Raw genomic sequence first — 26,328 nt, 5'->3', positions numbered from 1 at the left:
CTCAATGTATGGAAATTTGATCTTCAAAACATGGGCTGGAATTTCTGGTTTCCTTGTAATTCTCTATACAAAAGCTAGAAAGTTAAAGACTTCATCAATTCCCTGAAATGAATGAATGGATGGATGGATGGATGGATGGATGGATGGATGATGGTTTATTTAGCCCTTAGCATGTGCCAGGCATTTGTACGTATTAATTTCTCTCTTGGAAAGGACCATTGAGCAGGAGATTTTTTAAAAATTAGTCCTCATTTTTTGTCTTAAATATTTTGTTTACTTGAGAGAGAGCAACAGAATGTGAGCAGGAGCAGGAGGGAGGGGGTAGGGGGAAGGGTAGAGGGAGAGGGAGAAGCAGGCTCCCCGCTGAGCAAGCAGGTGGGGCTCTATCCCAGGACCCTGGGATCATGACCTGAGCAGAAGGCAGACGCTTAACCGACTGAGCCACCCAGATGCCCCTAATTAGTTCTCATTTTAGAGACGAGAAAGATGAGGTTCAGGGAAGGTAGCTGACTTGCCCCATATTACAGTCAGGATTTTATCCGAGGCTTCTTCAGGCAAAGCCTGTATTTTCTTTCTGTTATATCATAGACTGAGTGTCACACTCCAAAGTCATCTTTGGCTCATGTGTGAGTCACTTTCTTGGCTTATCAACAGTAGGTTAGGATCAAAAAACCAAAAGCTGACATCTTCACAACTTTAAAGGAAGGGACCACCGTCTGTTATAACAAAGCAAAAGAAACCGAGAGGCCCATTATATGAACCCGTCTGTCTAGACAGATGACTAAACAGGGGTCCCTCCAGGGTTAGATTTGAATTTCCTCCGTTCAGCCTGTTGGATATTTAGCAATAAAAAGAAAAAAAAGAAAGAAAGAAAGAAAGAAAAAAAAGAAAGAGAAAAAACACTGCTTGAAGGCTTTAGTGCTGACGCAACCCTCCCACACTACCCTGAGAGTTGTTTCAAAGTCGTTCCAGCGCAGGCTGCGTGCGTTCAACCCTCAAGAAGAAATCAGATTGACACAAGACGAGCCCTAAAAGTGCTCATGCTGTGTAGCTAAAGACCCGAGCACACAGGACTAACTGTCCCTTTCACCCTTCAGTGACAGCCCTTCGAACTCACAGAGGAGCAGGGAGCAATCCAGGTGTCCCCCAGGACCATCCACGGCCAGAAGGTGTCAAAGTGGGGCGTCTCCTCTGTCACACGGGCTGTCAAGTAGCTTCCCTTCCTGCTCCTCAGGTGCCCCGGGGACTCTGCCCTTTTTTCTAACTTACAATACTAAAGATGCTACTTTGAACGAAGAAAAAGTCAGGATCCTTTCATCAAGGCTACGAGAGATAAACAGAGGCTGGTGACTGGCGTTTTTTGAAAGCTTATTAATACTGCTGTTTCGTGTACAGAAATGTCTCCCAGGTAGGCAATTAGGAGTTGGTGAACATATGATGTGGCCCCAGGCAGAAACCGGGAGCTTACCAACAAACTAAGACCTTCCTCCGTTCCCAAGAAATCCTTAGCAACATGCAAGGCACTGTTTCAATCATGGCCCACATTTGCAAAATTCATTCACTCCCTCACTTAACAAATATTTACCGGGTGCCTCGATCTGCAGCATTCTTCCAAATGTATGGGGCGAGATGGGACTGCCAGGAACCTGTGGTGGAATTTCTAGGGCCTGAGCCTGGCACCATTCTGGACTTTTAACAGGCGTTAAAGGATTAATGCGGTAGTTGGAGTAAGTACGCAGATTTACCAGCCTTCAGGAAAACAAACGACAATGACAAAAAGGCTGTTCCTCTCCAGGGAACAAAATGAGAAACACCCGATTTTGTATTACACGCTCCAGTGATTACACAATCCGAACAAGACAATAAACCGCAAGGAGGCACCACAGCTCATGTCAGTTCCCATAAGAAGAAACCATTTCCATTCCTCAAATGGGGAACACAGAACCCAGACGGGCTAAAATCAGAAGTCGCCGCCTCACTCCCACATCTGTGTGCAAGCCCTTGGGTTCTGCTGCCTACCTTGAACTTTCCTAGGTTTTGGGAAGTGAAAATACTGTATTTAAGAGAAAAAAAGAAAGATATCCAAACATACAGTTGTTTTCTTTTTTCAGAATAGAATAATTTCCTAATAATACAGATACATATTATTCTCAGTAAGTTCTCCTTTTCTGATTATCTCATCCCTTCATCCAATATTTCAGATTTCAGTTTATCATCTTAGGGGCCCGACTAGTAGGATGAGCTTTGAAGTCAGATAGACTTCATGTTCAAGTTCTGGCTCTGCTACTTAGGAGCAACGTGACCATGGGGAAATTACATGATGTCGGTAAGCCTTGGTCTCCTTATCTATGAAACAGTGACTAATAATTATATTTATCTTATAAGGCTAATATAGAGATTAACACAGTTCCTAATAGAACTATTCAATAACTGACAGCAAGCGTTTTCAACATTTTTAATTTATTATTACTGAAGACAGAATCCACCCTCTCTCTCTCTCTCCCAACACCCCTCCCCCAAATATACACCTTTTCTTCATACAGAAGTTTGCTCAGACTATAATAAGGATAGCTGGACAGAAAATCATAGTTTGAACATAAGCTAAGGAAACCCCCAAAAGAGAGCTTCTAACTCAAACCAAACATTAGAATCACCTGGGGTTTTTCTGAAAACCAAAGATACCGCATCCTCTCTCCCCAACCTCCCCACACTCTCCATCAACTGAGTGGAAATTCTGGAGGAGACCCCCAGCACGTTAAATGCCCCCCAGGCGGCTCCGTGCACAGCGAGGCTGAGAAGCCCAGCACTAGAGCCCACGGACCCTGTCGCCGACCGTCCACACTTCCAGTAAGGGGTCTGCGCGCCGCGGCATCTGCAGCCCAAGTTCAAGTCCCTGACGCCGCGCCAGCGCACCTGTAGCTTCGCCGTTCTTGGTGCCTCCCCCGACTCGTTTCTGAAAAGTCTCTCTCCCTAACACTTACACTCAAGTCAACGAGCCCCGAAGCCTCCCGGGCGGCAGTCCCACAGGGAGCTGCCCTCCTGCGCCGCTGAACGCGGCGGTGGACCAGGTAAGGAGCAGCCTTGGAAGGCCAGCAAGACGGAGCAGGAAAACAGTCGCCGGCCAGGCCGCCGCGCAAACACAACGAGTCAGCTCCACTTCAGAGCAAAGGTCCGATCCAGGCATATTAGAAAAACGTGGCCTGACCATTTAGATTCCAGAGGATCCAAAACCAATTTGGACGCACGTCGGTGGACAAAGTTCACATTCAGCAAAGCAGCTCCAGCAGCTGCATCACGCACACAGCGGGGCTATTCAGAAACGCAGATGTCCGGCCATGTGCAAAACAACGCTCTCATTCTCGCTGCTCTTTCCCACCACTGACCTCAAGGGCAGGGTGGAAAAGCTCAGCCTGGGCAGCTCCTAAGGAGACTAAGGAGAGGCTGCGGAGATGACTGCGAGCTCGCCAGACCAAGCCACCGAGCCCGCTCAGGACAAATGGGCAAAGGATGGGTGGCTGTCCCTGCATGCAGAGTCCCACCGGAGATGCCCCCACGCCAGCAGGGTTTCTCTCCATTCGCTCACAGAACACAGCGGGAAGGAGCAGAAATCGAAGCAGCCGACCCGGCAGGTCATTGCCAGGCGACCGAGGTTCAGGTTAGATTGGATTCTAGGGAACCACGTGGCACGTGATGTTTAGATTGTTAAACTGGCAGGGGCCTCACACAAGAGAGAGAAATAGGAAATGGGAAATCTGCGTTCCCTCCAGCAAGCAGTGGAGCACCTGTACACTTCTGCTCTCCGGGAACGGAGCGTGGGGCTTACTGGGGACGACATCTATAAGATAGTGCTGGGCGTGTCAGGATCACAGTGGCAACCTGAGACCCTAAAGCTAAGGGGGCTAAGCCTGGGTTTCAGAGTGTCCCTGACATACATGCATTTCACACAACACAGGAGGGCTTCCTTCAGAAACCCCGTACTACCAACGGGGCCATTTATACCAGGTAGAGTTGGCTCCGTTGGAAAAGCCAGTCAAATATAAAAATGGAGAATGACATTTCTGTCTGTTATAAAATCAACCCACTGATTATTTCGTAAATATCCATTACAAAGCTCCCCATAATTCCAAAGATGAAGCAACAGAGAGGATCCAAGCATGCCAAACACACAATATAGAAAGTTTTTAACAGGAATGAAATCTTTCTCCCTTCCCCAAATCCACCACCTGTGCTGTCGTAGACTGCATCACCTGTTCAAGATGTCCATCCCTCTCTCCTGGGCCCATTGCCACCTGACCCTCACCTTTGTTCTCCCTTTCTGTCCTGTTGAAACCAGGTGTGGCCAGTGGAATGTGGGCAGGGAAAACGGCCCCATGTCATTGTGTGGCGGTGAGCTCAGCATGCCTGGGTTAGAGGCTGCCCCTTTCACTGGGTCCCAGAATGAGGATGTCGTGGAACAAAGCCACAGCCAACCCACAGACCCATATGATACGAGCAAGAGATTAATTTTTGTGGTATGCCATTGAGAGGAAGAAGAATGCTCTAGATAGTGACCTTGAGCTTGTGAAATAATGCCATTTTCCACAGAGTCCCATTACACCACTGCCCCTCACAGTATAATGGATTTTATACGCAACAGACAAATCATGTCTTATGAACGTATCAGCTCTGAATAACAAATCCTCGATATAAAGATCTTACCCTCTGGCCTCAGTATTTCAGAGTGGGTCTCCTGAAGGAATTACATCAATTCTAAGGGCTTCTGCTGTTTCTTGGTTCAGCAAGATGGTAGCCATGCAAGCTCAGAGAGGAAGGGAACAATGCGAAGGACACATCTCCTTCCAGAAAGCATAAGCCGCTTCCTCTGGCTGCTTGAAGACTGCCAAAGTGTAATGGCAAAGGTTATCTTTCAAGTAGCAGATATCACCTCCCCCAGGAAGGCCTCCTGTACCTCTCCAGGACAAGTTCAGCAATACTCCCAACCCGTCAGGACTCTTACTTAGAATCAACCACACGATATTGGCTTTTTTGGTTTTGCTTGGTTGGTCGGGGTGCTTGACTTCATCACTCAGCAGCAGGCTCCCTGGAAACAGGGTCTGCGCTATAGGCCTCCATCTATCAAGTGACCTAACATAATACCTGCCACCCAGGAGACTCAAAAGATATTTCTTGTACAGATAAGGGACTGAAATCCACATTCCAGTCTTCCTGTTCAAAGCTTAAAAGTTAGAAAGCAAACTCTGGTCCAACAGAAATGTTTCTCGCGAATAAGAGACACAGTTTTACAAATTCCCTGGCTTCTGACCACATTTCAGAACTTAGGCAAAGGCACTAGGTACATCTGGACAGATTCGCCATACTCCTTGAAGCCTGACTTTCCAGTTTCCACAGGGGAAGGTGGTAGTCTGTCATTCTAGGCCAACACATGGTCACCAATGAGCTTAGGGGCACATGTCCCTGCTCACCCAGTCAGAGATGCTGTGAGAAGGCATCACAGCAAGGACACCTGTCAGCACAGATGGGAGACCCCAGAGGTTATTTTAAAACACACATAGCTCCTTCCTAGAAAGGAAAGGGGGTGAGTGGACAGTAACTCAGGAATACTAACTTAAAATTTTTTCGAAAACCATATTCTACATACAGAACCCACTGAAGCTTGCCTATGAACTTATTCCCAAAGAAAGAACTCAGCACCATTTGAAATTCTTGATAGAGTGAAGTTTCACCTGGAAAGACAGCTGCAAAATGCATTGCAACACATCACAAAGACCTCCTCGCTGGACTTGTGTACTGTTCCCACCTTGGCAGCCACCAAAACAACCCTGACTAAACCCACCCTTCTCCCTATTTTATGTAGAGGAAAAGCCACAGACTTGATGTTGGCCTACAAGGCACTATCTGACCCATCCGACATGACCTCTCTGCGATCTCATCTCCCAGAACATTTCTGATAATCCCTGAACAGGTCAGGAGCAGCACCAGCTGTTCCCTCTGCCAAAAAAGCTCTTTCCCACAGAGCCCCAGGCTCCTCTCCGACCTCCTTCAAGCCTCTGCTTTGAATCCACCCTCCTCCTGCGCCCTCCCACGTCCAGCTTCTTTGAAATCGCAATTCCCCTCTCCATCCCCAACCCTGCTCTATGTTCTCCCCTCTAATATTTTCAAATCCTGCCATTCTTATTGAAATCTTTAAAAGAATTCTTCATCTTCCTCCAATGCGTAGACCTCTCTAAGGACCCGATTTTTTGCCTTTTATTCCCTGATGCCATCACTAGTGCCTAGACACGCTGTAAATACCGCTGAATGAACTAATGTCTCCTGACAGCTTCCTGTTTCTACCTGCGTCCTCCCACAATCTCTGCATGCATTTGACATTCATCTTAAACCTATATCTATATTTTGTAATTAATGTAGAGGTCTTGTCATTAAAGGCTTTTGGGGAAGTAGAACAGACACGACTCCCCCTTTTCATACTTCAATAGCCAAGGAGTATGGTTAGTGATACAGACCACGAAGAACTGGATATTTCTCTAAACAGTCTGACAGCCAAAAGTCCTACAGGAGGTATAAGATATCCGTACCGTGGGGCTGGATTCAAAATCGTCATGGTTCCAAAGTAACCAGCAGAGCCTCAGAATAGCAGCCGGTATAGGACTGCACAAATGCCAAGTAATTTATCCTCAACTTTTCTTTCTAAAAGCTGATCAGATTTGCACCTGCTCTAATACCTCTGGTTGAGAAAAACATCCTTTGGAAGCAGAAAGCCGCTGTTACTCGAAGCGGAGTCTGGCTGAGAGAGTGGAGTTTACATTCCATCGTCGGCCAGATCCTTACCCCGTGGAATGTCTGAGAACAGGATTCAGGCCACGAAGAGGTTGGCAGCGCTTCCACCAAACACGACCTCAGGGAATTAAACCTTCTACATCGACTTATACATTATACGTGTCCCTTACACATCATATATTAGTTTTCAAAATCTCCTTCCCACTCCCAGGGGCCCAGCTCGAGGCACCTGGGTGGAAGAATTCACTGCCAGGCATAATTGCTAAGCTAGGCCTCCATCACCCCACGTGACTAATTCGTTTGCTTACACACTCACTGCTCCCTCCGTGGTGAACAGCGACCTTGCAGAGGGGGCGGGGGGAGGATGTGTGATCCTACAGACAACAGGTCTACCTCGATCTCTGTATGCACCCGGGAAAAGGGAAAGCATGGCGTCAAGACTGTTGGCTGCGGGTGAAGGGTCCCACACCTGCAGAACCAGCTGATCTCACAGAGGCCCCGCTTCATCTGAATCTTTCCATGCGGGAGGACTGTGACTAAACAGACCTGCGTGATCAGAGCATCCTTGGCCTTGAGCGGCCGCAGACTCTAATGAGGTCAGAGCAACCTGCGCAGCCCGCTTCCAGGTGCACAAGCATCAGCTCCACAACTCCGCCCCACCGCCCTGCTATTCGGACTCTGAGGTTCTGGGCCAGGGCCGGGGATCTGCTCTTCAGGACACCTCGGGAGACACACGCGCAGGCCACGCTTGGAGAAACACCATCTCTCAGCCTCCACCCAGCTATTTCGAAGCCTCGTACTCAGTAAAGACTTGAAAAAACACAAAACACAAACTCCCAAGCCATCTGAATTCATCTTCACCACCTTCAATCCATGTTTGCAGACAGACTGCCTCCACTGCCCATCTTCTAGGTTCTTAGATCTCAGTAGGAAAAGCTTCAGGCAAGCTAACGTTATCTTAACCCAGACTTTGGAGGCTAATGATTTAAAAAAAGAAAAATGATTCAGCAGCCACATACGCTGTGCGGAGCAAGGACCATTCCATCCTCCAGAGGATTTTCTTTCGCGAAAGCTGTGCCAGTCCGGTCCCGGGTGTCAGGACACGGCATTATCAACTACTCCCAGGTTAGAGAGTGAGAACAGCGAGAGGCGCCACGGGCCCTGTGCTCCTTCCAGCCGCTCCCAACATCTCCTTGGAATGGAGAGGCGGTTCACACAAGGTGACAGGGATGGCCCTCGAGCTGCTTGGCACGGGCCAGCCTCCACTTAACGAGTGCTCAGAATCACACTCAGCATGGAGAAATTCACCCTGACCCTGGACACTTGCCCCCTGGCATCCACTCACTTACATTTTTACTCAATTACTATTTCTAAGAACAGAGACAAAAAAAAAAAAAAAATTGCAGAGCCCCACCGCTCCACGGTCTTCTGTGGAAGGGCTGAAAGGGGTCCGCAGGCCTGGAGGCCGGGTGGGGCGGAGGAGCCTGGCGCTATGCGGGATCCCCGTGGAGTTCGCGCTCTCTTTCCCTTCCACGCCCTCAGAGACACTCCTGATTTTCCCAGACTCACTGAAGAGCATGGTGGGTTTCCAGTGTGTTTTCACCAAAGAAAGAAGGAGGCTTGCAACCATGAAATGACGGAAAATAACCCCAAGCGAGGAGTGTCTGAGAAGAAAAACCACCCAGAGAACGACGGTAGGCCTCTCAACTTGTTTACTAGGGGAAGAAAAGATGAAAAGGAAATGAATCCAAAGTAGTCACTAAGACAATTATAAAAATTAATGAGACGGGATTGCCAAGGGAAGGCAAAAGGAAAGCCAGAAAGCCTGGGGGCTCTGTGGTCTGGTGGAGGGCATCGAGGCCAGATCTGAATTCGGATTCTGACTCTGTCCTCCCCCTACCCTCCACCCCTCGAGTGCTAGGACCGGGCACAAGGTATTTTCCTGTCCAAGCCCCAGTTTCCTGACACGTGGGGATGGTCATCCCAGCCGTCCCCGACCCACCACCAGCATGGGGAGGACGGGACGCTGCATCTGTACGTGCCAGGGACATAGGAGGGATTCAACAAATGTTTTCCTTCTCTTGTTCCCTTCCCTTTTCTTTTCCAAAAAGCTAGTGGGAAAAACACCAGACAATTAAATCCTTGGTTTAGATAGTGAAATAAAATATAAACGTAGAGGTTGAAAACAAAATAATAATCTGTCTCACAAAAGGGAAATTTAAAAGCATAGATTAAACCTTTTACTCTTTATTCACATAGCGACTTCTAGCCACTTTGTACATGAAAATAAATGTATATTCCCAATAGAATCTGTTCTTTTTTGAGGAAACCCAGCTTAAACCATTGTAAACAAATGACTTTAATCCTTTGTTCCTTGATTCCTAAAAAGCAAGGTTAGGCATGGTAAATTGTACAGTAGGCTATCCCAGTAAACTAGATATCTACTAAGGTAATAAAAACTTTTCTTTTGTCCATATCTGGGACCTTTGCCCACACTTAGCATCAGTATGATGTGAACCTTCTTGGGGTCTCAAAAATATGAGTGAACCACAAGGCCGGGATTATGAGTCTATTTCATTTCTTCTTGAACACGGATCAGGGAAAACTGGACCCCTGAATTCTTACATATCAGGATCACTAAGTCCTATCTTTGCTGTGATCTCACTGCTCAGCATACAGTAGGGACTCAATAATAGCTGACTGAATTGATTAATGCTCCGAATCAGAAAGCACGGAGACCTCGGGCTTCAGTGCTCCTCAGCCTGGCGTGTGGCACTGGCTCCGAGGGCTTTGCACTCAGGGCTCAGTGGAGAGCTCCCAGGGCCAGTCAGCCAAAGGCTTGCCCCGTGGCAATCCATTCTCATACCACCCAGAAGGTCACAAATAATGGCAGCGTTCCCACAGGCCTCCCTCCAGACCTTCAAAGGAAAGAAAAGCTCCTTCGCCCCCTTTGGTTCAGTACGAGAAACATTCATTGAGCAACTACTGTATGCCAGGCATAAAAACATAGATATTAAAAAAGAAAGACGCCAGAAAGGACCCCTGACAATCTGGCCATACTCGCTCAACCCTCCAGAGATCATCGACCATGGGGTGGGTGGGGGAGAGCGGGGTCAGCAGATCCGTATTTCAAACCCCACATCACTCCCGGAACACAGATCTCATGTACCCGCAACCCCTTCTTGCACATACGGCCATCAAATCGTCATTTACGGACTAAAAATTTGGGGCACCTTCATGACTGTTCAGCTCCAAGGCTGCATTCCCGAATTCTCTTTGGCCTCTGACAAGTTCCCCCACAGGAGACAGACACCGAAGATGGACGTGATAGCACTACGTCAAATGAGGTATAAAGCAGACAAGTGTACTCACCAGGGTACCCACAGAGCACCTGGGACGGCCTGGCGCACAAGCTACCCACTGAGCCAGAGGGCGTTGTAACAACTGGGCAGACAGCTAGGAGTTTTAAAAAGCACAGTCATTAGCTATTTTACTGAGGTGATGCCTTGCACAGAGCTATACAAAGATTCAAAGTCGAAGCTGGCTCTCCGAAGGCACTCATTCCCCCACACACAGAAGGTCCCCCCTACTCGGGGACCAAGGATCTAGAAGGGATTCTGGATTCTGCTCCCAGATCTCTCAGCATCCCTTAACCACCAGTCAGGCTCCTGAATTCCGTTTTCCCTTTAACACGCTCTAGCCTCAAAATCGCAGTGTACAATTTATACACAGAAATGGTAAAATAAATACCGTGACTTATGTCAGAGATGAACAGGCCTTGACCTCCTTGGACGAAAGACAGCCTACCAATGATGATGAAACCCCCAAGTTTCGTTTGGTTGGCCTAGATTTCGGTTTCCTTAAAACACCTGTCATCCTTCAGAACCCTCACATGAAAACCCCTTGAATAGGTCAAGAATACAAGTGTATCTTAGTTGGGTGCTGCTGGGCTACAGTTTAAACATCTAGGTCTGCTCAGGATAGATTAAACATTATCTCCCATCATAGTTATTACCCCGTGAAATTTTGAACTTTTTTTCTTTAAAATAATGGCAATGACATCTTGTATATTGCCTGCCATATTCTTAGAAAAAGAAAATACACCAAAAAATACGTGCAATGGAAGAGAAAACACTGCTGGGTGTTCTATCTGGGGTTGAGTCGATGACAAATACAGGATTTCTGCATAATAAGATGCACGTTGGAGCCCCTGCTCTCGTCACCGGCTTCCCGTGAATCTTTGAAACAAGGGCCTCGATTCACCCAACCCTTGGTTTCTACACGAAGCACACATCAAGCTACCCCTGGGGGTTTTTAGACAATCACAGTGAGATGATATATTTAAGAGACTGGCAAATAAGAGGTGATCAAGGGATGTAATAACATTAGTTATGTAACTAATTTGATAGACACACCCCTGACTGGCTTCCAGGCCTGGGGTGAATGTACTTCTTCCCTAGCGCCTTACATGGATTTAACCTCCATGCACCTGCCATTTGTCTAGGGCATGTCTTCCAAAGGTGGCCCCGTCCCTCTGCAAACCAGACTTGAAAACTTCTTTTGACAAAAGACAAAAGGCCTTGTGGAGTCCTCTGTTTGTTCCTTTTTGGGCAGATTTGTGTCTTTTATCTCTCAATTTGAAAATGGACAAGGAAGCCCTTTTGCATAGCCTGTAACTTACCGTCTCCAACATTGAGTCCACTAACAAGATCCCCTCCCCTTCCCTGGGGCATGCTTTCATGCCTCAGTGGGACACATCTCCTGGTCAGAAGTCTGTGTCACTGGGACCATGGGGTCCTGGATGGCCTGCTGAGGTGTGGACGAGGAAGGTCCCCTCATGGCTTTCTGTACCATGCTGCTCTCACATTGCCACCATATGCTGTTACCAACCGCCATCTGCTCACATATGTTCTCACCAAGAAGTGACCATGTTGTTTATTTTTAGAGGCTCTCCACAGCCTTAACCCGGAGCAAATTCCCTCAAAGAACAAGTCAGCAAAGACAGGAAGCTACACTGGGTATAAACTGTTTGTCACAAGATTAGCAAGTCAAACAATATCTTCTCATTCATATCTGACCTCTAACAAGAGACGCTGAAAGTTATCTTAAATAAAAATCTCAAAGAATGCAACCAGGGAAAGGCAAAACAGGCAGAGGAAGCCGCTTTGTGAGCAAAGCTTTTGCTTCAAACTATGGCCCTGTGCGGTTCTTGGGGGGATTTCACTCCTTTTCCTGGGAAACAGCACCTTCTTCAGGCCAGTGGATGTTGTGGTGCAGAGGAGGGACGGTTCTAGTAACAGAATCCAGATCCCTGAGTTTGCTCGGGGTCACCAGGTCAAAGGAAGTCTGGGTGGGACCAAGGCCAGGTAACTATGGTCATTTGCAATTTCCACCAAGCAGGCCTCAAGTATGCCCCTTTGGTTTACTTTTACTATGCCATAAAGCTGCAGTATTAAATCCTTTTTCTCCGTCCTTTTTTTTGTGGGGGGGGGGGGGTGTTTGTTTGTTTAAGCAGGGCCAAGAAAGGATGCCCCAGTGCTGACCCAAGGCCTCACAAGTAAAGACCATGAACAGGGTAGAGATATTAGTGATGCTACAGTGATTATTTAGGCCAAAGAAAGCAATCCTTCGTTTTTTTCACAGATGGATTTCAACAGTCTATAGGAGTCAAGGGGTATCATGGTAGGAATACACTTCTGTAGATCAGTAGGCTTCGGTGGATGTGAAATGCTTGATAAAATGTGAAAAGCTACAAAAATCCAAGACAATTCGTTTTAAAGAAATAATCCTTTTTTTAGAAGTACTTGGACATTCACTAACTGATCATGGAGGATGACCACTCGCAGAAGTCGTAAGACAGAAAGGGCCCTGGAATTAAAATTTTGTATGGGTAACTTACAAAATGTCTAAAAGACTATGATATTAACTGCAAAAGTTCTGAGGTTCATTTTGCCTGGGATGACACAGCTAAGAAACAAAGCAATGAAACAAAATAAAAACGCACAGTGTTTCTAGAGCGTCTCTCTGAACTCCTGCCTAAGAATCACCTGGCCTTGTCAATCAAGGTGCAGGTTTCTGCGGCTCACCTGAAAACGACCGAATCACAATCTGGATGGAGGCTAGGAGACAAGGATTTGGGAATCCGCGTTTATAATAAGCACTACTGGTGATACAGGGAATTTTTTGCATGGTAAAATTTGAGAACCTGTGTTATAGGCTTCTGTGACTTACAGTTTCAAAAAGGCCTTTTATTAAAATGAAATCAGAGGGAGACAAACCACAAGAGACTCAGCTTTAGGAAACATCAGAGTATTGCTGGAGGGGAGGTGGTGGAGATGGTGGGGGAATGGGGTAACGGGGTGACGGGCATTAAGGAAGGCATTCGATGGAATGAGCACTGGGTATTATTCGCAACTGATGAATCACTGAATCTACCTCTGAAATTAGTAAGACACTACATGCTAATTAATCAAATTTAAATAAGATAAAATAAACTTTTTTTAAAAAGGCCTTTTACAAAATCTCTCTTGACCTCGAGGCTACCCAATTGTTCTGAGTAAGTAGGGGTTTCGTGTCGTGTGAAAGTGTCTATAAGATAGTGATAAAGGCTTCCTCACTGCAGTGATATCGTAAACATTATTAAATGCCATTACCGATGCTCCAGTAAACTCAGTGTCAGATCAGTCCCTCCTCAACTCCTCCAAACCTTCCCTACAAACATTTCTCTCGGGACTGTCCATCCGTGGACATCATTTCCTCCCAACACAAACTACAATAAGCTTCTACTTAAAAAAAAAAATACAAATAAAAATAAGCTTCTACTTTACTTAGAGAATTCCCAGCAAATGCTACTGAGAAAGGGCAAGCTGCTGATCCTGAACATATAATGACCCAGGGTCAGCTTGGGTCAAGACCCTCCTTCTAGAATCTGGATGCCAGTGCCAAAGAATTAATGAAATTAGACATGACTCTCTCCACAAGCTCCACTGCTGATGGTGATATTTTGTGACAGCGGATTTCTTCTGAAACATGTCTCTCTCCAAAACAGGTTAGCACCAGTCACCTCATTCTAGGGCTCATTCTAGGTGGGGAGAAGAGCTTAGTGGATGAAACAGCCCCAGTTCCAGATGTAGTTCATAGGTCTGACCAGTAACTTCCATCAACACACTTAACAACCCAAGGCTTTCTACTGTGAGGAGGGACAAATGAATGACTAAATTATTATTCAAATCAATATGATTTTTCAGCAGACGTATCTACAGGTGAGAATGGATGCTTCAGAACCCGAGGAGTCAGCCAAAATCCAGCTTTGGTTCTGCTCAGCTACTTCCAGTTAAAGCCAGGAACTCCGGCCCGCTCCCACCTCTGTCCTTTCTCATTACCATCCAGAGCCCCAGATGCAGAGGTATGAGCTTGGATGTAGAAACGTTTCCCCCCAGAAAGCCCAAACAGGCTCAGAAGGGCAGAAGGGGCCGTTCCTTTACCAAATCACTGATCTTTGGTGGGGAGGGGGGAGGGGGGAGTCCTCTGTCTGTGATTTTTTATTTCTCCTTCTAAAGTGGAAACTGAATAAGTCACCCATTCTTTTGGGTGCTTGGCCAGCCAGCAACTTGCTTGTAAGAGCTGATTATAAAGCAAGTAGCAACAACTTCAATGGTATTATCACTAAGATGTCAAAGCAGAAATGAAAATGAGATTAAGCCAATAGATGATAGGAAAATAAATGACCAAAGAAGAACCAAACCCCCCAATGGAAGGAATGACAAAGCCCCTGCTGCATCTGGTATAGAGAAAATAATCTCTGATGATTTGGGTCTAAAAAAGCATTGAGGGGCGCCTGGGTGGCTCAGTGGGTTAAGCCTCTGCCTTCAGCTCAGGTCATGATCCCAGGGTCCTGGGATCGAGCCCCGCATCGGGCTCTCTGCTCAGTGGGGAGCCTGCTTCCCCCGCCCTGCCCCCGCCTGCCTCTCTGCCTACTTGTGATCTCTGTCAAATAAATAAATAAATCTTTAAAAAAATTAAAAAGCATTGAATTTCCAACACTGAAATTAGTCCAAAACTTAAAAATTAAATATTTTCCCCCCAAATTCCTACTTTTGTTTGGACAACCATCAGTAGTTTTGTGCTTTCAAAAGACACAAAGAAAACACACAGTGTTCTTTTCTAGATGGTTCTTCCGTATAGATTTGCAAAGGCCACTGGATTGGCGGTGATTTCAGGGTCTTTCTCAAAACCCAGCCCTGCATTCCTGTTCACAAGATGAAGTAACCAATGAGGACTCTCACAACAGCTCAAGTTATGAATGAGCAGTTATTTGTGAACTAGCCTGTCAAGACAGATGTGCTGCTTGTCAGTGTGGTGTGGGTTAGATAAGGAAAGCCAAATGAACAGAGCCAAGGTCTAAGTCACAACATTTTTTCTTTTCCTTTCAGGAGACTGGAAAGATGCTACAGTATTTCCTGAAACAAACAACATCTCCCAAAAAAGCAGTCGGAGTCTCAAATAGCTGCTCTAGGGATCTTCTTTCAGAATCCCCATGAGTCTGCTTGGGGAACTGCCTGCTTCCCAATCACCAACACGCAGGCAGCAAGGACCGCCTGAAGAAACAGTGGCACCGTCCCAGGGAAACGCAGGGAACACGCCAGCAGAAGGGCAAACAGCTACCTGGGGAGCTCGGAAATGCATTCGAACTATTTTCAGAAGGTTCGAGCTTCACAATCTCCAGAAAGCATTTTCCATTTGCCTGGAGTTCCTCAAATCCTTGTGGTTTCAAGGAATATCTAGGCCCCACGTTTCTAACCTGTCAGGGGGTAACGTATCCAAGGACTCATCTGAGAGAATGGAGGGATGGTCCTGGCCCACGAATCATAGCTTTCTCAGCACCCGGGGGCTTTCCCTCCTTCTAACAGATGCTAAATCCAGTCACCTCAACTCCTCTTAGACAGCAGTGTTTTCTCACACCAGTGAATGGGCTCACTGGGCTGCCCCAGGAAAGCTGGATACTACCTCACTGGGAGTATGTCTTGCTGTTAACAACCACCCACGGCCCAGTGTGGTCTCTCCTCTCTGCTATCACCTCCCACGTTTTCATTTCCTCCTCAAACACTTTGCGGGGACACTTGACCACGTTCTCCACTTCTTGTCATTCATCTTCCTCTGTGAGACTTCTACTCCCTCATGTCACTTTGTCGCTGAGACCTTTTTTCTAAAATGAATCACCTGACAGCTAAGAAACTGTTGTGGCCGGTTCTTGGTCGGGGAGGTGAAATGAGGTCCACCACGGTCTGACTTGGGCTGCCTGACCTGGCTCAGCCTTAACTCCAAATGGCCTCACTTCCTTCTCCACAGACTCTCACTGGGAGAGGTTGGGGGAAAGGTGGAGGGAGACAGAAAACCTGTGAGGAAGGACTGAGCCAGGCCCAGAAGTTTACCCAGAAGCAGTCTCTGCATGTTAGCCTCTTAGGGACAACATCCCTTCCTTCCTTCGCTGGATTTCAGACCTTATAACCAAGAGAGACAAAGAGGTGAATGCTGTGTGAGTCATATGCATGTTTTCATATCACTGAAATACAGATCCTCTCCACTAACTAAAGCAAGATCACTTTTTAACAATTGCCCTAGGCCTGGAGCGGGGCTTCTCGCCCTTGGTGCTACCTCTTCCCGTACAGTCTCTGAGACTCTTTTGGTGCAATTCCGTTTTATTCAGACTCCTTCTTTTCCTTATTGGGTCTGTGTGGCTCCAAAGCCCATGCTCATGGTGCCACTACCAGCCTGCCCTCCCCAGTAAATTAGTTCTCTGAGGGAGACAAAGGAATCCTCCGTCAATCAAACTTATCAAAACTCTTGTGAAGAAATGGTTGTAGTTAACGACCAAAACCAGGGACCTGATAAATCATAAATTTTGTATCAACCAAATGTAGTGAGAAAAGCTGAATGTGTTAAAGGCAGGGAAAAAGACCCAGGGCTGTCTCTCAGGCTTCAGAGGTACACTGCTTTTCATAGAGAAAGAATTCAGAGCTTAAGGTTGTAATTTCTGGGAGGAGAGGAGAGACACCACTCTTGAATGGATGGGCTACATCATTTTGCCAGAGGAAAAGGAAAGTCATGCTCTCCATTTCCGGGTCTCTATTTTAGGGTCTCGATTATTTGTGGTTACTAAGAGCATTACTCTCAATACACTATCCGGGATAGCAATAGCTATGTCCATGTCCTCGTGGGTCACAGGGAAAATGCTAGTAAATCCTAGTACAGACTCTACAGGGTTGCTTGTGAGAATCAGTGAGGACGTGCAGGTGGAATACCCGAGACTGTGCTTGGCACAATCAGTAACCAGTGTAGGTCAGCCGCCACCATCAGTCTCACCAGGACTTTCCTCATTGGCTGTAAAAATGGAAACAGGAAATGCACGGGTATGAGAAACCCAGTGTTGCTGATCCACAGTGATATGGCCCATCGGGCACATTCTCCCTGATGATGAAGATGAGTAGATTTCTTCTCTCTACATCTGCTGGTCCTGATGCTTAGGAGCCTAGAGCTTTCATCCCCTGGTTCCATCTTATTCTCTAAAGGAAAATGCTCATTCATTTATGAGGCACGTAATGGCAAACCTAATGTGCTAGTTTCTGTAAGCGTCAGCTCCTGTTCTGAGACAATTTACAAATCAACGAAGAAGACAGCTGGACCACAGCTAGATTTTACCATCAGCCAAAGAAAAGAGGCTGCTTTCGAGATGACTGTCAGTCTTGTGGGAAGACAGAGGATGAACTGATTCACATGACTGGAGAAATCAAGTTTGGCATCTGAAGAAACCTCAAAGGATGTTTAGAGGTATTACAAGATGGATCTCCAATGGAAGAAACAGCATAGACAAAGGCCTGGAGGCATGAAAATAAATGACCCATTAGGGTAAAGGCCAGGAAGGTGATGTGGCTGGAGTGTAGCTCAGCAAGATTGGGATTTAGCAAGAGGTAGGGTTGAAGAAGGAGGGATCAGATCCTGAAAGATCTTGGATGTTCTCTTAAGAAATCTGAATGTTACCCAAGAGGTCTAAATTCTCAAGGCCTCCTTAAAGGAACACAGATAGTACTACACATGGTGGGTGACCAGCACTTCCAGTCTCTGCTCCCAGTCCCGTAAGTGGCAGAGGTCACCTAAAGACCAATCCAAGCGAGCGACAGAAACATGCATTGAGTAGAACTTACAAAGAAAAGAATGAAGTGCCCTGAGATTCCGGGCTAGTGGGAGTGTTTCCCAGAGCAACACTTTCTAATCACGCTGTACTATCTCTAACATACCTCTCTTTACTGTGTCTTACAATGGATGGCATGTCATAATTAATTGTCAGGGTTACTCTTTGCTTGGTGGCACGCAGAATAATGGCGCATCTTAAAATCAATGATGCTTGAGATTCAGTGAACGATGGCTGCTAAGAAGGCCTACTGAGCGCCATGTACCGGGCCAGGCGCGTCCTTACGCCTCTGGTCCTGGCTCACCCTAGGAAACAGCTCCCTTCCTCATCTGCAGAGGAGAAGCAAGTGAAGCCTGGTGAAGTGAGGCAGACTGCCATGCATGCGGATATCCCAGAAAGGCGAAGAAGGAGGCAATTCCGAGGCTGTGGGGGAAGAGGTCAAGGGGGTAGCCAAGGCCACCGAGCCGCTCCAGGATGCAAGGTGGTGGTCACGGCCACGGCCGGGGCCGCTCCACACCCACTTCCGGGCACCAGAGGTTAGAAAAGGAACAAATGACCAGCAAAACCCCTCCCCGGCAGGCGAGTTTCTCCTGAGCCGAGTGACGGGGGCAAGCTTTCAGTCTAAACAGACCCATCAAAGAATCCTTAGCCTGTTATGAAATTTAAAATACCTGGAGAACACTGAATTCCTAGGTTTAAAACTATCTTCGTTTAAAGGGTATTAAAAAACAAAGGCACGCCATATGGTTCCAAAAGGACCATGGAAACATTTGTTTATCTGGGCCAGAGGCGCATTTCATCACGCTGTTCCGAGTCTGCAAAGTGGAATGCACCCCGCAGCCGAAGGGGGGCCCCGCGCAGAGCGAGCACATCTGGCGAGTCCCGAGCCTCTCCAGGATCCGTCAGTGCCGGAAATGCGGCCTCAAGACAGCTCAAAGGGCTGCCTTCCGAGCTCCTGCGCGCCGCCCCTCTGCCCCAGGCTGCTCACCTTACCGCCCCAGAGCAGAGAGGGGCCCGGGGGGGGGGGAGGGGGGGGGCGGCGGCAGGGGCGGGTGGCGTCCCGGCCCACCCGGAGGTCGCTCGCCCCCCGCTCGCCCAGGGCCGGGCTCCTCCACTGTTTCCCTAACCTTCTAAATATGCAGCCCGAAGTGTGTTGTAATCTCTGGGCGAAGGCCTAAGAGTCGGTGACCTCCTCGGTGCTAACCCAGATTTGATGTGGGATCAACAGTGAGTCATTAGCCCTTTTTTCGCGTCTCCGTTTCCTCTAGGAAAAATGATCTGTCATTCTTTCATATCTTTATATGAAAGATGCGGCGACTGGGTTACATCAGCGTCTTCCCACCAGGGAGAAGCCGGAATTTACAGAGTGCAGCGCCGTGAGCAGACCCCAGGGGTCGCTGCGGAGACACAGAGGGCTGCAGGTCCCTCGGCCAGGTCTGGGGGTCCCCACCTGCCCCCTCTGGCCTCGCGAAGCCCAGCCTCCCTGGGCCGGGGACTCCTCGGGGGAGGCCTGCTGCGGGCTGTTCTCACTTGGCAACAAAGCCTGCCCAGCTGCTTCAGTTATCAGCAGTCCCCTTCCCCGAGTCTTTGAAAAGTAAAAGAAGGAAGGGAGAGGAAATCCTGAAAGAGGAATGGGACCCAAGTAGACTGGAACCACAGTTAGGCACGAGAGTTAGTACAGGCAATAATACAATAAAAATGCAGAAACTGACGTTTGCTCTGTTGTGTATTAATAACTCAATCGTTGTAGAAATCAAGGGGGTCAAAACCGATGGTCTTTGATCTTTCTCTTTCTTTCTCACACATCCTCACACAAAGACTCTTAAAAAATAAAATTCCTGGATATAAAGCAAAAATAGTGTGATGTTCCAACAATGGCTAATATTTTCCTTCATTGGGCAACTGGCCAATAGTCCAGCAATCTGTATACAGAAGGCCATGTCCATGAAGAGACTCTTTAGTCAAATTCCCCAGAACCATAGTGCTATTGGTATTCATTGTGCATTCCACGATTTCACTTGGAAAATTACAGGAGAAATAGAAAAGGGATTGTGTGCTATTAAAGGTCTAACATTCGTGTGAAACAACTACAAAGGAAACCTCATTGTGATGTCTCAGGCTGTATTATCTTGGTTTATCTAATTCAATATGATACATTAAACCAACACAGTTATTTACGTTCTTCTCTCGTCTAGGTTGGAGATGCCCCTCCTCGTTAAAAGGAGCTGCTTATTTTCCTTGCAAGGAAAATCCAAGACACCTTCCCACTTCTTTTTTCTCTCTTCTAACATCACGTTGCTGCTGACTGCAGTTACTGATGGGTGAGGCAACATCATTTTTTAGGCTAAATGAATGGGAAGTTTTGAGGTCTCCAATTTAGGTGGTTTGGGATCATAACAATAAAGTATCCACCACACAAAATGGTCTAATTCATACTCCCATCTAAGGAAGATAACTTTCTGATTGTGAGGGCTTCTCAACATGCATGTTACTGACCATTCTTTGATGTATGTGCTGGTCGTAGGGGGTGGGGGGAACCTGTCCTGTACGTTCGAGAATGGTTAGCAACCTTCCCTGGTCTCTACCCACGAAGTGCCCGTGGCACACATTCCCTATGAGTCATGACAGTCAGACCCGGCTCCAGACAAGGCCCCAAGTTCCCCCGCAGGTGCGGGCGGGACAAAATCACCACCTGTTAGAACCCCAACACTGCTCAGTTTGCTACAAGGAAAAAAAAGTGAGAGGAAAGATAGAAAAGGAAACTTTCTCCTTCTTTTTCTTTTTTTGACAGTCCAAGCCTCTAGGGATTTTAACTATCAATCATCTGGATTCTTACTCTAGTGAACGGAATCACTCTCGAGATTTCTAAAGCTTTGGGCAGCGTCTTTCAAACAGATGTCCTTCAACTGCAGACGGCATGTCGAAAGGACTAGGGCGTCCACTAATTCCCACTGGGGAAACTATCGGTAAGCCTTAGCATAACTCCACTTTGAGCCTTAAACTAACAGCATGTGAAAAGATCAATATGAATAAATTCAAAACTAATCAGACCCCTTCTTTAAATGTTGACACAGTATTATTTATATCCCATAAATACCTTCTTGACTAAAATTCATCCTTGGTGATTGGCACCTGGCCAGTTCTATTCATATTTACTGTATTTATACAGTATACTGGGCCAAGCATAATATTTAAAACAAAATATGCCTGAGGGCATATACAATATCTCTTATATTTTTACTTTTAGATCTCCACATTGCTAAAAATACGTAGTCTGAACTGTATAAAATGTCCCACAAAGGGCTATCAGCGATCTGTAATGATATATAGCTCATTGAGTATAATTAGAGCATATTTGTAATATTTGAGCTGAAGTCACTCCCTGAACACTAATAAGTTGGTGGTAAAAAATGAACCAGTGATCTTTCCCATGCCTTCATCTCTGGGGCTTATGACCCTTGTCAGATTCACTGCAAGAAATGACAGGCACACTCCCTCCCTTCAGCCACTTCAGTGACGCCTGAGTTAAAAGTTGGATGGAAAAGTCCTAAAGAGGGAAAGCTGGTATATAAGCTAAGGCTGTACTTTCAGTTTGCTCCTTAAAAATATGGTGGAATGATTTCTTCTTTTCTTCCTTTTTTTTTTGGGGGGGTTCACTATATTCCAGTAAAACTAGAAAGTGCTGGAAAATCAGTTAACCTACTTTCTATAAAATTATCCACGTATCCAATCTGCTCTTAATATGCTTTTCTGCCCCTAAACTTCACAGAAGCCGGTATTCTTTGTATATGAAAACTGACAGTATACTTTTTTTTTTTTTCACTGCACTTATCAGAGCTTTTAATCTATTTGGTGGCTGGAGGTAGGATGCCGTGGAGAATCCACACACTGATCTGAGATGTCATCCTCTGAAATCCTAACATTCTGAGAATTTTTCTGGTTTGGGGAGTATCATTGTCCCAGGTCGGATCATCTTGGCTCTTTGGACTGAGGTATGCGGGAAAGAACAAAGAATCAACACGCTCTTAGGTAACTGGCTCTCTCCACACCTGTCTAATGAGAAGGAAGAGATCAGACCTCCTGTCTGTAAAAGTGCTGGCAATTCATTTGAACTTCCGCAGGTAAACACGGTTCAAGTTCTATATAACCTACTTTACTTGCCTGCCTGCCCAAGTGCCAGAAGAAAGGATCCACGTGCTTGAGAAAGCAAACTGACTCAACTCTCTGTTTAGTCTCAATCATTCTGGACCAATTACAGCGAACTTGCTTTCTTAATATCTCCTTGGCTCCACCCCAGGTAGAAAGTTTTACTTCCTGAGGGGAAAAACCAGGGCGGTGTAGTTATCTGTGCTGTTGTGGACGGTGCCTGATGACAATAATAAAACCATCCTGCCTGCCAGGATCTCCCGCATCTACTCTGCTCCCGAACTAGAAGAGAAGAAGGGGCAGCAGAAAAGAAAGGTGGCGGGGAAGACTGGCGTGAGATCTACAGGCTGACATTCTCAGACTGTCAAGTCCAAGACATGGCAAGTCACAGAACTAGGGCTTGTCGAACTAAAAATAAATATTAAAAAAGAAAAGTCCCACCCTGCAATTAGAACCTTTAGGCGAAAACTACCAAGATGGCCATATTATCTATTTAGGCAAGACACAGAGACATTGTGAGGGCGGCCAGCAAGTATATAGGGCATGGAAAGGGGAGGAGAGAAATGGGCAACCAATGAAAAAGTTTATGACTTGGGATTTGGAATAGGCAAATGTTGAAGCTTTTTTTTTTTTTTCCTTCTTCTTCCTGGTATTTAACCCTCTCAGGTATCACTGGATACTTCTTTTCTTTCTTTCTTTCTTCTTTTTTTTTTTTCCCCCTTAAGAACTTGGAAATCATTCTCTGCTAACTGTCCTCTTCCCTTCCCCCCAGAGGAACCGCACCATCAATCACTTCACGCCCGTCGCTACTGTTTGCCCCTGGTATTGAGGACGCTGCCCTCGGAGAAGCCAGTTTAAAAAAATAAAAAAACTTAAAACTCGGCTGTCTTCTACTCTCTGTGAGATTTAGGAACACACCGAAGTAACTGCAAGGAAGCCACAGAAAGCTCAGGGAGCCGAGGGCTCGAGAGTGAGAAAGATCAACGGTAAACCCGTCAGGAAAATGATCTGCTCCACCAGCGATCTTAAGAAGACAGGTCTGAGGGAATTCTGAAAAATAACGCGAAGTAAAACACTTTTTTAACGTCGCCAGAAGCGAAGTTGTCCTTCCTGCCACTCCAGGTGAAATCAAGAGGGGACGAGGTGACAAGATCTCGCCTGGGGGCGGGTGGTGGAAGCCCCCCGCTGTGGCAGGAGGTCCCAGAACTGGGGGTTCGGAGGTGCTTTTGGAGGGGTCTCCAAATCGGGTTTTGTCCTGGCGATGCTGACATTTTTAGGGGCGTTACAGACAATAGGGAAGACTTGGGGAACCCGCTGATAGGTCGGCCCGGAAAGGGGCGCCTTCCGGAGAGGCTAGGTTTGAGCCACTTTTTTTTTTAACCCTTCGTGCGCCAGCCAGTTCGGTGGGGTCCCCGCCGCCCGCCGCGAAGAAAACAAGCCCACGGAGACGTCCGGGTCTAACTCGGCCCTGGGGAGCGCCTCGCGTTTGACAGAGGAGGGGGGCTGAGTCCTGGCTGGTGGCCGGGAAGAGACTTCCAGGGGCCCGAAGGAGAGCATAACGCCTCGTACAGGACCGAGGCGTGGGGGGACGGGAGACGTGGGGAAAACCAAGTCGAAAGTCGCCGACTGCAAGCCTAACGCTCTCAGGCACGCAACTGGCAAGGAGGTGGGTGGGACGCAGGACCGGGGAGGGGAGGGGAGCGCAGCCCGGACCCCGAGCGGGAAGGGCCGTCCCTGGAGTCGTGGCGGCTCCGAGAGCCTCTGGCAGCGCTAAGCCTCAGGGAATGGAAGCGAAAGAACAGTACTTACTTTCCGAGGGGAAGAAGGGCGGCATGTCTATTTTGTAAACCTCCTTGGCGTAGTACTCCTCGTCGCTCCTCTCGCGCTCGCAGGCGGCCGCCCTCCGGCTCGCCTTTTCCTGGAGCAAGTCCCTGGTGCTGTTGTAGATGGAAATCACCTCCGGGGGCACTTCCTCGGGTTCGGGATAGTCTTCTGGGGGGCTGGTGAGCTTCAGCTTGCTCAGGATCTGCCCGCGGATCGCCTCGATCCTCTTGCGCATGAACTGGTCCATATCGAGCGTGCTGCAGGTAGACAGGCTGAGCGCGGCCGTGACCAGATGCAGGAGCAGAAAAGCGCTCAGCACACAGTAGTGCATTTTTTTAAAGGTGGAAAAAATTAAAAAAAAAAAAAAAAAGGTAAAAAAAAAAAAAAGAAAAGAAAAAAACTAAGGGGAAAAAAAAAACCCCAACAACTCTCAAGTACAGATCAGGTAGATTTCTTTTTTTTTTAATGCGAAACTTTTGCAAACAATCGAGAGTCAACGTCCAATAGAAAAAAGGTATCTTGCTTGAATTCCTTTAAAAAGAAAATGCAAGTCGTTCCAAAAGTGGAATTAGTAATACACGATGGGCAGGGGGAACTCTAACTTTGGGGAGTAAGAAAAAGTTTTCTTGGAGCGACGAGATGAGGGGGAAAAAAGAGACGAGTGGCTATTAGGCAGGAATAAATTTAAGAGGAGGCAACGGAGTTCAGTGTGTCAGTTTCGGGTGCGGAGTGGCGGATCTGAACTCGGCTCCTCCGGCCAAAAGGGAAGAGATGAAAAGGTCCCGGGGCTGGCAGCAGGCGAGCTGGCGGGAGGGGCGCCGGGAGCGCTGTGCGGGGGGCCGCCGAGGCTGGCCGGGCGGTAATTTAAGTATTTAAAGAAGGAGCGGTTCGGCCCTGCCTTCCACTGCGGCGCTGAGAGCAGGAGCAGCCGCGGCTCCGGAGCGGAGAGCGCACACGTGTGTGAGTGTGTGAGTGTGTGAGCGAGTGTGTGTGCGCGCGCGCCTGTGCGCGCGCTGGGGGCGAGCCGGCGCGCCGCGGGGAGGCGGGTGCGCTCCGCACCGCGCTCGGGACTCGGTCGGGTCCTGCGCGGGCCGCGGCGGCGGCGGCGGCGACGATCCTGCTCCCGGACTGCGCGCGGTGGCCGACAGCCCGGCCGGCGCGCGCCGACCCGCCCGGCTACTCCACGTCGTGCCGCCGCTCGCAGACGCGTCCAGCCTCCACCTCCCTCCTTCTCCTGCTCCTCCTTCTGCTCTCGCTCCAGACGCCAACCCGGCAACAGACGACCAGCTGCCGCCGTTGCCGTCAGCCCCGGGGACGCGCTGCTTAGGCAGTGTTACTCCTAAAGGGGCTACGAGGGGGTCCCTTGGACTCCCACCCTTTCCCAGCCTCTCCTGGCTCCTCTCCCACTCGGACTTTCTCGCGGCGGGTAGGTGGGCCCTTGGCACCCTGCAGCAGACCCTCTCCTCCGACTTCCTGCAGCCGGGCAGCCCCTCACTCCGCTGCCGAGCGGCTCCCTAGACCGTTACACTGTTCTCCATCCCTTCCCCGTGTCTCCGTCACGGGCGCCCCTGCTCTTCTCTGTGCTCCTCTCTCTGTCTCTCGCTCGCTCGTCTACCTCTCCTGCCTTGCTCTCTTCTCTTCTCTCTCTCTCTCTCGTCGGGGGCTTCTGGAGCTCCCCTCGGAGCAAACCTTCTGCTGCCAGCAGATAACATCACGATCTTGCCTGGGAGGAGAGATTTATAAGTTCTCTCGGAACCACGTGTTTGCCTTCAACAAAGTGACGTGCTAGGATTACAGTCAGAAGTCCTCTCGTTTACTTAGACCACGAGCTCTCCCCGAACCGTAAAGGGGGTGTGGAAATGAGGACGGCTGCGGGCAAGGGAGGGAGGAGGTGGAGTGTGCGCCCTGACAACAGTGATTTATGGTATTTACTTTATATAGTCATTTTGGACCGGTCTGTTGAAGGACAAGCTATCAGGCCTCCCGTTTTTACTTAATGTGGCTCACTCACAGCCTCCCAAACTCAATCACTTGCTCTAGAGAGTCTTCCCTTCTGTACTGTACACACACACAACTCTCTCTCTCTCTTTCCCTCTCTCTCTCGTGAATGAGCATCACACAGTTTACTCAGGATCCCCCCAGCCCTGAGACATGCTTCCAATCTAAGATTCACTTCCTACATTTTTAGTGGAATCATTTTCTGAGATCCCCTAACACTACGCTAGTACATCTCTCCTAAAGATTATCTTATTAGGGCTTGTTGTTTACAGTCTAGTCCCCCATTTGACTGTAAACTGCTGAGAACATGAAAACTTAGAGAATGAACTAGATTTACTTGTTTCACTGAATGAATGAATGAATGAATGAATACCTTAACCCACTGCCTATGCCAC

At 47.9% G+C, this 26,328-nt stretch overlaps 1 protein-coding gene across 1 annotated transcript in view; it reads right to left on the bottom strand.

Annotated features, from left to right (window-relative positions):
- The window catches only part of TGFB2 (transforming growth factor beta 2), an 81,057-nt gene extending 55,391 nt beyond the window's left edge, over positions 1–25,666 (bottom strand). The window contains 2 exon segments of the mRNA XM_047704481.1: positions 10,150–10,233; positions 23,921–25,666. Coding sequence (XP_047560437.1) covers positions 10,150–10,233; positions 23,921–24,266 — 430 coding nt within the window. The 5' untranslated portion in view covers positions 24,267–25,666.
- Positions 25,667–26,328: the final 662 nt, after the last annotated feature.

Source organism: Lutra lutra, chromosome 15, assembly GCF_902655055.1.
Source record: "Lutra lutra chromosome 15, mLutLut1.2, whole genome shotgun sequence".
Lineage (NCBI taxonomy): Eukaryota > Metazoa > Chordata > Mammalia > Carnivora > Mustelidae > Lutra > Lutra lutra.
Note: the sequence above shows the minus strand (reverse complement) of the source record. Positions and strands in the feature narration are given on the sequence as shown.